Raw genomic sequence first — 12,169 nt, 5'->3', positions numbered from 1 at the left:
AAACTGCAGCCACTTGAGGCTGTCTCTAAGAGTGAGTCAATCAGCATAGAGTCCCAAGTTAAAATGGCCAATTTAACAACAGTTATTCAGCTGGAGCTGGTACCCGTTTGCTAGGTGTCCGCTCTGCTAGTTATTATTAATTTCTGGCTCTCTTCCACAGTGTGTCTTTTATCCTGTCTCCTTCCCCTTAAGCTCCCACCCAGTCGCAGCAGATGGCTGCCTGTCTCTGAGCCTGGTTCTGATGGAGGTTTCTTCCTGTTAAAAGGGAGTTTTTTCTCCCCACTGTCGCTTGTTGGGGTTTTCTCTGTATTTTGTAGGGTTTTGAAGCAACAGTTATCGTGATTTGGTGCTATTTAAATGAAACTGAATTGAATTTTGGCTCAAAAAAAAAAAAAAAAAAAAAAAAAAAAAAAAAAAAAAAAAAAACATTCTCTATGACCTAATTTTGCTAAGCTTCCAAATATGCGGTGTCTCCTCAATGAAACATGAATCCATCGGCCTGTGTTGTGCTGGTCAGTGGCTAAACATCATAAGCTAATTTGCCTTCTGCTTTTAGTCCCCCTTGCCAAGAATTGCATATCACCATAGTGATGTCCATAACAGATCAATTTATTGTTAACAATCACTGTTTTGGTATAGCGTACTTCAGCAAATGGAGTAAAGAAAACACAGATTAAAATGTGTCTAACTAACAATCGCAATAAAAAGAAATAAATAGAAAATAATCCGATTAAGGTCTAGTAATTCCATGTTCATATGAATGCATAACATCTACAGTAAGTTAATAAATTGAAGCTACTGTATAAATACATCACCAGCATGCACAAGATTGTATTATGGAGACTATTGGAGCAGTTATCATCTTACACTGAAGAAACAGTATAATAATCAAGTGCATTTTCTAGACCAAGAAGAAACTGAAGACAAAGTAAACCCACAAACCTCACGTCTGCTTTTACAGCTTCCACTTTAACAGTGCATGTGCTCTCTGTCCACAGATCATGCTCGGTTCCAGGTGACGTTTCAGATCAGACCCTGCCAATTGTTTCGAAGACAGCATTACCTAAAGGTGAAAATTTATGGTATTTTTCGCTATCTCGATCAAATAGTTTCCTCAGAAATAAAGGAGCCGATAGAAGTAGTAACGACAATACTGACAATAAGAATTGGGTGTCCAAAAACAGTTAATTTATTCAATAAAGCACATCAGCACATGAGAGGGACAAGCTGCACTAAGTTTACTTTATGAATCTGTAGTTTTAGTTACAGTATGACTGTGTGACTGAGCAGGACACATACCTGACATAAGCAAACAAAAAAAAAGTTTTTGTTGTTGTTTGTTATCAATAACAGAGACAACCTGCTTTTCACTCAACAACCATGGGCCCGGGCGGTGCAACTAAAGATGTCAGTACGTTTTTACGCGATGAAGTTCGACACTCCCAAAACAGCTCGTCTTCATCTCCCAACCCACCTGCTCGCTCCTCTCTCTCACTCTCTCTCCCCCTCCCTTTCTTTCACCAAGAAAGGCTGTGACATTCAAGGTTACTTCATTTTTCCTGCTGCTCAAACATCGAAACTGAATTTTCTGAATGCTCCTCCCTCGCCAAATATAGCAAGACAGCTCAACTTCATTTGCACGATGAGACCAATCTCTGCCAGTATGAAGGTATCATTACCTGATGGTCACACTGTGATCAATGGCATACCTCTTGCATCTAAAAGTGGTATTTTGGCAAATGCTGCAGAGGCTATCAAGGAGGGGGTTCTTTTTTCTTTAACTGTAGGTTATTTCTGAAACTAAAATTCCTTCATCTGCCTACTTTTTTTTTTCACTTTAAATCTGTGGAAAAATAAAGAACTGCAGCCGCGTCAGCAACCATCGGCTTCAATAGGCCGCCGAGGTTCCACCGCCCCCTCCCCAACCCACCCTCCCTCTTTTTTTGTTTTAAATTTCTAAGAACATTTTAACTATTATTATTATTATTTTGTCATCATTTGTGAGCGCGCGTGTTTGTGTTGTTTTGGCAGAATGAGGTTCTAGACTCCTTAGTTGTTGCCCTCTCCTCCCTCGTCGTCCTGCTGGTCGCTCGTCCAGAGCGTCAAGTTGTCTCGTAGCAGCTGCATGATGAGAGTGGAGTCTTTGTAGGAGTCCTCGTTGAGAGTATCCAGCTCGGCAATGGCGTCGTCGAAAGCGGTCTTGGCCAGGTGGCACGCCTGCTCTGGGGCGTTCTGGATCTCGTAGTAGAAGACAGAGTAGTTAAGAGCCAGGCCCAGGCGGATGGGGTGGGTCGGCTGCATGTGCTCCTTGCTGATCTCGTGGGCCTCGCTGTAGGACTTCTCAGAGGACTCCACCACCGAGGCTCTCTTCTCCCCCGTGGCAACCTCGGCCAGGTAGCGGTAGTAGTCGCCCTTCATCTTCAGGTAGAACACTTTGCTCTCATGCTGCGTCTCGTTGCAGTTCTTGATCAGGTAGTTGTCGAGGAGGTTGAGCACATCTTGGCAGACGGACTCCAGCTCCTTCTCGATCTTTTCCCGGTAGGCCCGCACCATCTCAATCTTCTTCTCATTGCCGTCAGCCGATGTCTTCTGCTCAATGCTGGAGATGACGCGCCAGGATGAACGCCTTGCCCCAACTACATTCTTATAGGCCACAGAGAGGAGGTTCCGCTCCTCGTTGGATAGTGCTTCATTCAGCTCTGTGACCTGGAAAAGCAAGAAGGAAAATGCGTTGATGGATTTTTTTCAAGTATATGAAGATGACTTAACAGCTGATATAATTTTAACAGTAAAAAACTTGATTATTTGTTCACTTGTCAAACTAAAACAGTCACAAGATGCCAGGAAGTGCCGAGTTCAGACTGAGCCCACCAACTACACCCCAATACTACAGCCGCTGCATTTAGCAAGTGAAGCCACGCCTCCAGCATGTGACATCACCCTGTGAGGTAACTGCTCATTGGCTATCAGCAGCTCTGAAAGCTGGTTTTGTTTGGTTTTGACAGGCCTGTGTCTGGCTGGAGGATTTAATCCTTTATATCCCACAGAGACTGTGCAGCTGAGGCATCTTTACAGACCTTTCCTAAATATAAAGCCTGTTGTTACTTTCTTTTTCAGCACAGAACAGTTTCGTGAGCGTAACAAAGCAGCGGGGCAGTGACCAATCACAGTGAGCAGGCCTTCACAATGCCTTTACTGAACACCACATTGGTCACCATACAACTGATGGGACTTCTATGCATACAAATAGGGAAACCTCAGACAGATTTTGTGTATTTTAACACTCATAGTTGTAGAGAAATTTCTTTGGACTACTAGTGTCTTTTCTGTACCAACTTTTAAGGCAACCATTGCAGCATGCTGCCCATGCTGCAATGGTTGATGATGTAGTGAAAGCTACAGCATGTTAACGATGAGTAAAAACGGTTAAAACAAAACGTTAAGTAATTGTTTCATGAAGGGTCAGAGGACGGCGACTGGTTTACTGAACACATTAACGCTGACCAAAGGATTCTGGACAGCCCCATAAACCTTCCTTTCTCCCATTACATCAGATGAAACAGTTACAAACAAACAAAACAATGTGCAGAGCACTTTAAATATCAATTTAAGTCAGCAGGGCAGATAAATATATAAATAAGCCTGAATTGAAGTGATGTAACCCAGCCTTGCTCGGAATAACAATAACTTTGCGTTCCATTAGCGTTTCATGCTATTTTAATAATCTCTCATCCTGTTTTATTGTGCCATCATAGCGTCAAGCTTTACGTTTTTATGGCAAAGCTAAACATCAGTATGCAATTGTTCCACTAGCAGAGCTTTACAGGTGTAATCTTGTTTGCTAAGGAGTGTTTCTACACAGGACAAACATTACAATTGTCATAATTGAGACCTCTGTACTGTGAAAGAATAAAGACAGGGAAACAATAAAAGGATAGAGAGTAACATAATGATCCTACTTATAAGAACAGGAGAAAGCTTTCCCTGTTCTTATGCCTTCTGCCCATCAGTCCTTCCTTAACACACCCTCGACACTCTTCTTCATCCCATTAATTTACAATTAGCGTATACAAGTATCTGACCAACAGTGAATGCAACCAGCAAGAGCGGGTCAGTGCTGGAGCAGCAGAGAAGTCAGAAAAACAAGGCCTACCCAATCCATCTGTACAAACATGGCTGTCTTTGTTTCAGGAGGCTGCACAGTGATCAGAAAGCCCTGACGGAAGCTGGGATGTGGGGATGACAATGGAGCTCTGTCTACCCATAAAGCTCATCAATCGCGCCTGCTCTCTCGTGACTCGTCCTTACACAAGGCAGTCAAAGTCCCAAACAACTGCGTGTTAATGCAAACAAAGGCCAGGCAGAACAATCGATAACTTCCTCTTTGACAACTCTCCGTGTGGCTGTTAATATCACAGAGAGAGCTGTGGGGCGATGAGGATGTTGGGCCCAAGTAGAATCTGGGTTCTAACTTGAAGCCCAAACCTTCCATTTCCATTTTAATGGCTTGCAATCTAAGGTTTCCCACAGATTCCCATTTTCCCTGTTACCCCATGCCTTACTTCTGTGTTTTCCTTTGCTCATTTGCTCTCCCTCATAACTCCCCTAACCTGATGTGACAACCCCCCCTTCTGACCCTCTTTCAAGCAGGCAAACACAAAGGCGCCATGGACCACCTGATGTCATTGGCAGGGTGAATAAGGTTAGCCAATTTAGCCACAAAGAGCCTGGTGCTAAGAAGTGGAGGTGGTGGGAGGGGTCTCAGTAGTAATAGTGACGAGGGAGCGTCAAGTAGCTCTTTGTTACTATGTTCCTGCATATGACAATTTTTTTTTCCATAATTATGGCTAATGTTTGTATCCAGCTATATCACACAAAAAGAATCGATCATGCAAAAGGAATAAGAAAAATGGGAATAAGAAATATGTAGGCTACGGACTAGGATGGAGGGATGCCAAACACTAATTAATGTAATTTGGGGCTTCTTTGTTATAGTCACAGAACAGGCAACACACAGCATAACCAAAAGTGAAGGAAAAAATTGGCTTAATTGGGTACTAGCACACATACACATGCCCATTATTACAGAGTAATGGCTTATCAAATAAAAATATAAATAAAATGTATCTACGGGATGAAACTGCCAGTCTTCTCAGGTGTTCAAAGGTGACAAAAGACGCATGATCATGGTGTGGAATTACTAGAGAATAACATTCCTCTTTGATAGCATTATTGGTGCTAATAGGGCTGGCCTGTCGTCTTTCCAAAGTCTTCATACATTTCAGGGCCATTAAATCCCCAACAAATAACCCCTATCAGGTTGTTGAAGCAGTAAAGACACAACTTCAGTAATTCTTCTACAAATATGACATTTGCCATCACTATGATGATGATCATCATTTGTAACCTAGACAGGTTACACATCTAGTTTCCATAAATTCAGAACACACAAACACACACAGGCAAGAAAGTCTTTCCTGGTCAGTATTATAAATATAGGCCTGGTAACTTTGTTGCTAACTGACACTGACTCTGTCGCCATACAAGATTCATTCTACAGTTTAACAGCAAAAACACGCCGACATGATGACTATAAACACCTTCAGGTGAACAGGAACTTTGAATGAAAACACACAGCGCTGCCCTGGTGGTGGCATGTCTCTTTAACCACCGGGTGATGAAACGTGATCCTAGAAGTCTGGTTTGTGTAACTGGTTAATGTGTATGGAGGCTTATCGGACCAAAAGGAGGCAATTTTACAACTCTGGAAAGCTCTTAGAGCAATAATGGCTCTTAGAAGAAAAAAAAAAATTTATACTACAGGTCTGGGGTAGGCGTGTCAGGCGTGCCTTACGATGCTCTAGCATTTTATGTCCCTGCTCTCCATTTGTCACACGTCTGTGGGGAAAAGTCGACATCAAGATAATAAGAAGCTGTTGAACTGCACACACTGGTGCTAATGTGAGAACAGCTCTGAGATGCTGTAAAATAAGCCTGATTATAGTGTATGTAGATAGGTACGGTGGGCGTTTTTCATAATGTCTTTGTGACTCAACAGTGAGTCAAAACTCATTTCAGGCCATCCATGAGTGTCCCGAGATGACTGTGGGTACGTTCATGATTGGACTGAGGTTTCGGAGTACGTTCTTACCCTCGAAAGCAAAAGAATAAGAACATGACACTTTCTATGCCAAAGACCTGAAGCAAAAACTACAAAATGAGGATAAACAGGAGATGGTGAGTTACAAACATTTTGTGGGCTTACCGGTATAAACCCAGGATGGATGGATGTAGTGGCATACACCATACACCAATGGTGCCCTGTTACCTCTCTCTACTTGCATTCAATGTAAAACATAAGCAGTGATTAAAAGCAACCACTAAGGGTTTTGGAGAAGAATTTAAAGTGTCACTAGAAGGCAGCATCCAGAACATAATCACGTTTTGTCTCGAAGGGACTGGCCTTTTAAAACGTCCAGGGGGACAGATACCTGTGTATTTGAGGGAAAACACCTTCTGTGAAGATGAAAGTTGTGCTATCATGGTTTGTTACCACTGTTTAGACAAGTCAGACTCTTTGTAATAAGTACCCAAGTACATAATAATGATAATTATGTTACTGCAAATACTGACTGTAATTAAGAGGCAAAACTAGGGGGAAAAAAACTTTAAAAAATATATACTTTTGACCTCGGTAAATAGATCAGACTTTTGGAATATCATTTTTGACAGCTGTGATGGAGCCACAGATCGAGGCCTGAAGGTATACCAGAGAAGCGGCGCTCTCCGTCAGTTTCCCTGACAAGCACCTTGGTCCAAATCTTTTCCTTCCATTTCTTTAACAGTCCATCAGGGCTGCTGCAACAACATAACTGTTGCTACCATTAGTAACTTACTGCTGGTCATTTAGCAGAAAATGGGGAAAAAGGAAACAGTCAGAAAAATCCTTTAAATAATAGAAAAATGCTTCATAATTTTATAATTAAATACCTACTCTATTACACATGACTCTGGTCTCTGCCTCACCTCACCCCCACCCGTGTCATGGCAGATGTCTGTCCCTCTCGGCTGGAGGTTTCTTCCTGTTAAAAGGGAGATTTTCCTTCCCACAGCTGCCAAGTGCTTGTTCATAGGGGTTTGCCTGATTGTTAGGATTTTCTCTCTATTTTGTATAGTCTTTACCTTACAATTTAAAGTGCCTTAAAGTGAATGTTGCTGTGATTTGGTGGTATATAAATGAAATTAAATTGACAGTCATTGCTATTGTTATTGTAAAGTTATAAATGATACTGAAATGCGGTAATAGTCACGTTAACCAATTAGTTTTCTTTATATATTTTGATCTCTCTATTATCTCTGAAGAAATACAGAAGGCGGAACTGTTACTGCCTGTATGGACCAGCCTCCTTTCATTTACAGTATATTGGTAGTTCCGTAATAACAGCGTGTCAGTTTGACATACTGTATATCACGCTGTATTTCTGCACTCATCCCAAAGTGAAAGTGCTCACCACCCACAAAACAGAATGTATTTTTGCCCCCACATGATCTTTGGTTCTTCAGGATTACTTACAACTGCTGCAGGTACAGAAAATACTGAATAGAAAACATCTGTAATTTAACAGGTGATTGTTTCTGAGGAAAAAAATAGCTTTGCAGCCTAACCTCTTTGAAGAGCTCTGTCTTGCACCCACTGTTATTAACCATGATTTGTTTATCGAACAGCAAAAGCTTTTATAGTCATTACATATTAAACTGAGGCGCAATGTATGGAGCAGCTGCAGCACAATATTTTTGCTAATGCACTGAATGGGGAATAATGGGCTCAGTTTATTAAGTATGATGGAAGTCTTGGCTCTCTGTGCCATGCACTTCCTAAGACAAAGAAGTAAGCTCACCAACAGGGTGTGTTATGTTGGGGGGGAGTGGAGGGAGGAGGCTTATTCAAACTAATGGGGTCAAGTCAACACAATGTACAACGACCTATGGTGACTTGGTTAAATGCGTGTGTTAAAGTGCAGCAGCTCTAGCTGCCTGCCTTCTCAGGATTATGAAACACGTACTGCATAAACAGATATATATATTCATACACAGTAAACCGGCCTCTTAGCCGCTGTTGCTATGTAACTCAAACAAAAGATGGCAAGGTCTTTCGGATCAACGTTGCAAATCTGCAAATAAAATGAAAAAGAAAAAGGCAAATAAGTCCATAAACTTGAGCAACCATGACGCCTGAGCTGATTGAAGCTACAAAACTTTTGGGCCAAACAGGATGGTCACCGCTTACATTTAGTGAACATGACAGAAGCTGGCTCTCTGAATTAAAAAGAACAGAAAGCAGAAGAAACAGAGCGAGGGAGAGAGAGCGATTGACGCCCCTTTCAGACATGGGCCCTGTTTTCATTAATCTCACGGAGTCTGAATCTCTTTCATGTCTGTCTGATCACCGCGGACGCTTTCCTATTTAAAAGTTATGACGGCAATCAAACCGATTAACATTTACTGATCACTTAGAAAGCAACACAGGGCTCAGGCTTCGTGCAGCCACATTAATGGATGTGCATGTCTTATGAGTACAGTTGCTTCCATTAACAGTTTATGAACTACGGCCATTTCTATACACGGTTCCTCCATTTTCGCAGGTTTTCAAATTAATTGTGCAGATAACTATAAATGGGCTATTTTTAATACTTTAATAATCTTTTGTAGTCAGTGAATGCTCAAAGAGATTAATATTTCCCGTGTATGAAAACAGGTTAAGAAAATTACCTCAAATGTAGCATTCATTGTGTAATCTCTATTAAGTAATCTATTAATCAATTATTAATTAATATTTTAATAGATTAGCCATCACTGGCTAAATGTCAGTAATGTTATTGGTGTTATGATGTAATAGTTTTATCAGCTCTGCATATTGTTCTTTGTGTGAGTCACTGTGTGGCACAGTGAAAAACTTCTGTACTTCAGTGGAACAGGGGTTTTGTCACTATTACAAAACACAGGTGCCCATTGCAGAGTAACACCGGGTACTGTGTCGTGTGTTTGTAGCATATTGTTATCGATGAGGACTTCAACATGACTCAAGAACTGTAATTTGTGTTGTTTTAAAGATTTTTTTGTCTCGGCTATGTGACTCTGACGGGCCACATCCACATGGTGTGGTAGTTCTGGATCAGGGTAGCACTTAGGTTAAAACATTTAAGAAAATAGTTTCAGAGACAACATCTAGCTACATCATTTTTGGTAGGAGGATTTCTGAGATCCTAAAAGATGTCAAATTGCTAACACAGATTTACTGTATTATCTGTGATTATCATATTTTTGTCAAATTAGGGAGACTCGGTTAGTTTTTGTGGCGATGTTTTAGTTGGATGTAAGTCACACTAAAACTCTTGCTCCAGCGTTCAATTAATGAAATAAACTTCTCTGGATATGGTTAATTTCTTAAAGATCAACAGCTAGATTTATTGAAGTAATAACTTATTCATGTTGTAGAAAGCAGAACTGAAGCTGGGACATGCTGTTCTGTAATCCAATTTAAAGACAGTGGTGAAAACTCCCAACAGCAGCCCATAAACCATATCATTCATTCTGGTAGGGCCCAGCTCCTTAGCTTAAAGCGTGACAAATCCTCCTGGGGACGCACGCCGTGTCGTGCTCCGTCCTTCTGGTTATTTGGTTCTGTTGCCACCGGGGCGGTTGCTATGCCTGCAGTGGCAAGGGATTCCCCTCAAACGATGGGCGAGGCAGCAGACACACCCCACTGCTCAGTGCTGCAGAGAGACAGGCTGGGTGAGGGGCAGCTTGTTCTCTCACTCTCTGACTCGGCACAAATGGGAAGGGGTGGAGCCCCCCTCTCTGGAACTGCCACTACAGGCCGGTCCTGGAGAGCAGCATGCAGCATGGCCTTTTAAACACCCTGACAGCTTACTAGTTGACTCCTGGAGATGAAGACCATGAATGGAAAGCAGCTCTGTTAACTGAAACCGGCCATAACAGATATGACTATGATCATGTAGAAATACGACACGAGAAAACTCTTTATCGCTTACCTTAAGAGCAAAAAAAGACACTAGCCATAATCTCCATGAGGATATATTATGGCCGTTATTTTAAATAAAGGAGCCCAGGTCAACCCAGCATTCACTGACTTCCATTTCTCTGTGAGATGGCTCAGACTGCCCTGATGCTGTGAGATGCACTGCCCGTGAAATGGTGCACTACGGTTGGACCTGTGCTGCATCCTGGCAGATGCTGCGGCACGCCTCTGTGTGGGGAACCTGCTGTAAGAGGTCGAGGACGCAGGGATGCGGTTGCTACTGGAGCATCGATTGAACACGGGTGCCTCCATCACGCTCACGCGAGTGTGCATTTGCTGCAATATGACATCTACCGAATGGATGATTCTGGAAAGCCGTCCGTCCACCGACACCCACGTCTGAAAGGTGAATACACTTCTGTGCGCCCCTTCTGCGCAAATCGATTTGCGACCAACCTTCAGCCAACATTACCCCCTTCTCACTGCGCCAAATGTGCAGAGGAGACAGTGCCCGAGATGGAGGAGGGGGGGAAAGGGGATATTTCACACTCTTTATGTGGTTTAAACCGGAACACGACCGCCCGCCAGAGCAGGCTGCGATGTCACTCTCATCATCATTGGTACCAACCCAGCTCGTCCTCTGCTCCCAGACAATATGCGCATCTGTCGATCGGGATCCCTTTGATTGTGAAGCCATGATTGATTCAGACAGATGATGACTCAGTGGCTTCTTATCGCCATTCTGCGACTCATTTCTCTCTCTGTTCTTGTTACAACCGGGGAGCCCGGCCGGTTACGAAGGAGCCTGGCAAAAGGCACCGCCCCAAGATCAGACAGTCCGCATTTCAGACGACCACAATCCACTACAGCACCCATCCGATACCCCCCTCTCCCCGATTTACTGTAAATCACCGATTTTCACTGAGCCTCGATGTATGTGATCGATTTCACTGATATATCTGCTGTGTGAACGGTGAACACAGGCTTCCCGGGCCTTACGGCGCTCTTCAAAATGATGTAGCCCAAATCTTTTTACAGCCTGTCCCTATCATACTCACGGACGTGCATTCCTCACAAATGCGATCTTTTATCATAAGTTTCATACACCAATTGTCCTCGGCTTGTCCCCTTAAGCCCAAATGTGTTGTGACACACAGGCACAGTCCCCTGCCCCACCGTTAGGTCTGTACAGCCTTGAAACATTTATCTCTTTCTCACACACACACATACGCACACACAGAGATAGCTTGTTGAGGTTACTTATGACAGAAAATGACAAAGAGAAGAGAAAGGTCATTACAAAGGAAGCCTACTTACCGATTTCATGCAAGCTGCCATATCATCATACCTCTCTGCCTGCTCGGCCAGCCTGGCTTTCTGCACCAGTTGCTCGCGGTCTACCATTTTAGAAGGAGGTCGTGCGTGTGTGGAGTGTTTCTAAACCTGCCCGTGCGTGTGTGTGTTTTTCGGAGCTAAAATCGTAATGTGAATGTTTTCAGTGCAGAGTAACAGCGCCGGGTCCTGTCGCTGCAGCTGCTGCCTACTGTCTGTGTGCCTGCCGACGGGACACCCCTCCCCCTCCGAGCGCTTTTCCTTGGTTGCGTCACCGCCCAAAAAGGCGTGTCCTCGCAGAGTGATGTAACGACCCTGGCAGCCTGGAGAAACTGACAGTGAAGCCCGTTGCCCTACACTTGGGCTGGTCAGACTGCAAATGTGAAAAGAAGATAGATGATATTTTTTTATTATGCAGAGTGCATCGTTGTTATGGATCTTTCATCCCAAAAGTAGAGCTTGATTGTCAGGTTGGAGAAAGTGCAAACTACCAGTAGAACACAAAAGCAGCTATAACAAGGGCCTAATTGATCTAATTTCCCTATCTAATAGAGATGCTTTGTTTCATTATCTAAAAAGACTGATTGAAGACTCTGTTTATCACAGAGTCTTCAATTGTACACAAAATGGGTTAAAAGGGCGCCAGGGTCTTCCTTCTACCTTGTCACTTCTTAAGTAACCTAACCTGCAGTCAAATAAGAAAGTAGAGTGTGACACAGCGCAATATTTCTTCATTATATATTATTATACTCCTATATACAGCTAATGTTCTCCATACACGTGTACAGGGTTACTAGC

General features: G+C 42.9%; 1 protein-coding gene across 2 annotated transcripts; it reads right to left on the bottom strand.

The window, feature by feature from the left end:
• Window positions 1-588: 588 nt before the first annotated feature.
• On the bottom strand, window positions 589-11,629 carry ywhag1 (3-monooxygenase/tryptophan 5-monooxygenase activation protein, gamma polypeptide 1). Of its 2 annotated transcripts, none has more exons than XM_003456151.4 (2): window positions 11,357-11,629; window positions 589-2,706 (listed from the first exon to the last, which is right to left on the bottom strand). In XM_003456151.4, the coding sequence occupies exons 1-2, from the start codon at window positions 11,441-11,443 to the stop codon at window positions 2,050-2,052; spliced, it is 744 nt and encodes a 247-aa protein (XP_003456199.1). In that variant the 5' UTR covers window positions 11,444-11,629; the 3' UTR covers window positions 589-2,049. The 2 variants fall into 2 exon arrangements, with proteins under 2 accessions (XP_003456199.1, XP_025766558.1); XM_025910773.1 differs by lacking the exon at window positions 11,357-11,629 and adding an exon at window positions 4,154-4,281.
• Window positions 11,630-12,169: the final 540 nt, after the last annotated feature.

This window comes from Oreochromis niloticus, linkage group LG10, assembly GCF_001858045.2.
Source record: "Oreochromis niloticus isolate F11D_XX linkage group LG10, O_niloticus_UMD_NMBU, whole genome shotgun sequence".
In the NCBI taxonomy this organism is placed as follows: domain Eukaryota; kingdom Metazoa; phylum Chordata; class Actinopteri; order Cichliformes; family Cichlidae; genus Oreochromis; species Oreochromis niloticus.
This window is presented reverse-complemented; position numbering and strand designations above follow the sequence as displayed.

What these genes read in the sequence shown, in the direction of transcription:
- ywhag1 (XM_003456151.4), bottom strand. Translation starts at nt 11,443, where the DNA reads ATGGTAGACCGCGAGCAACTGGTGCAGAAAGCCAGGCTGGCCGAGCAG. An exon ending in TGGCAGCTTGCATGAAATCG is followed by an intron (nt 2,707 to 11,356) that starts GTAAGTAGGCTT and finishes TTGCTTTTCCAG; the next exon opens with GTCACAGAGCTGAATGAAGC.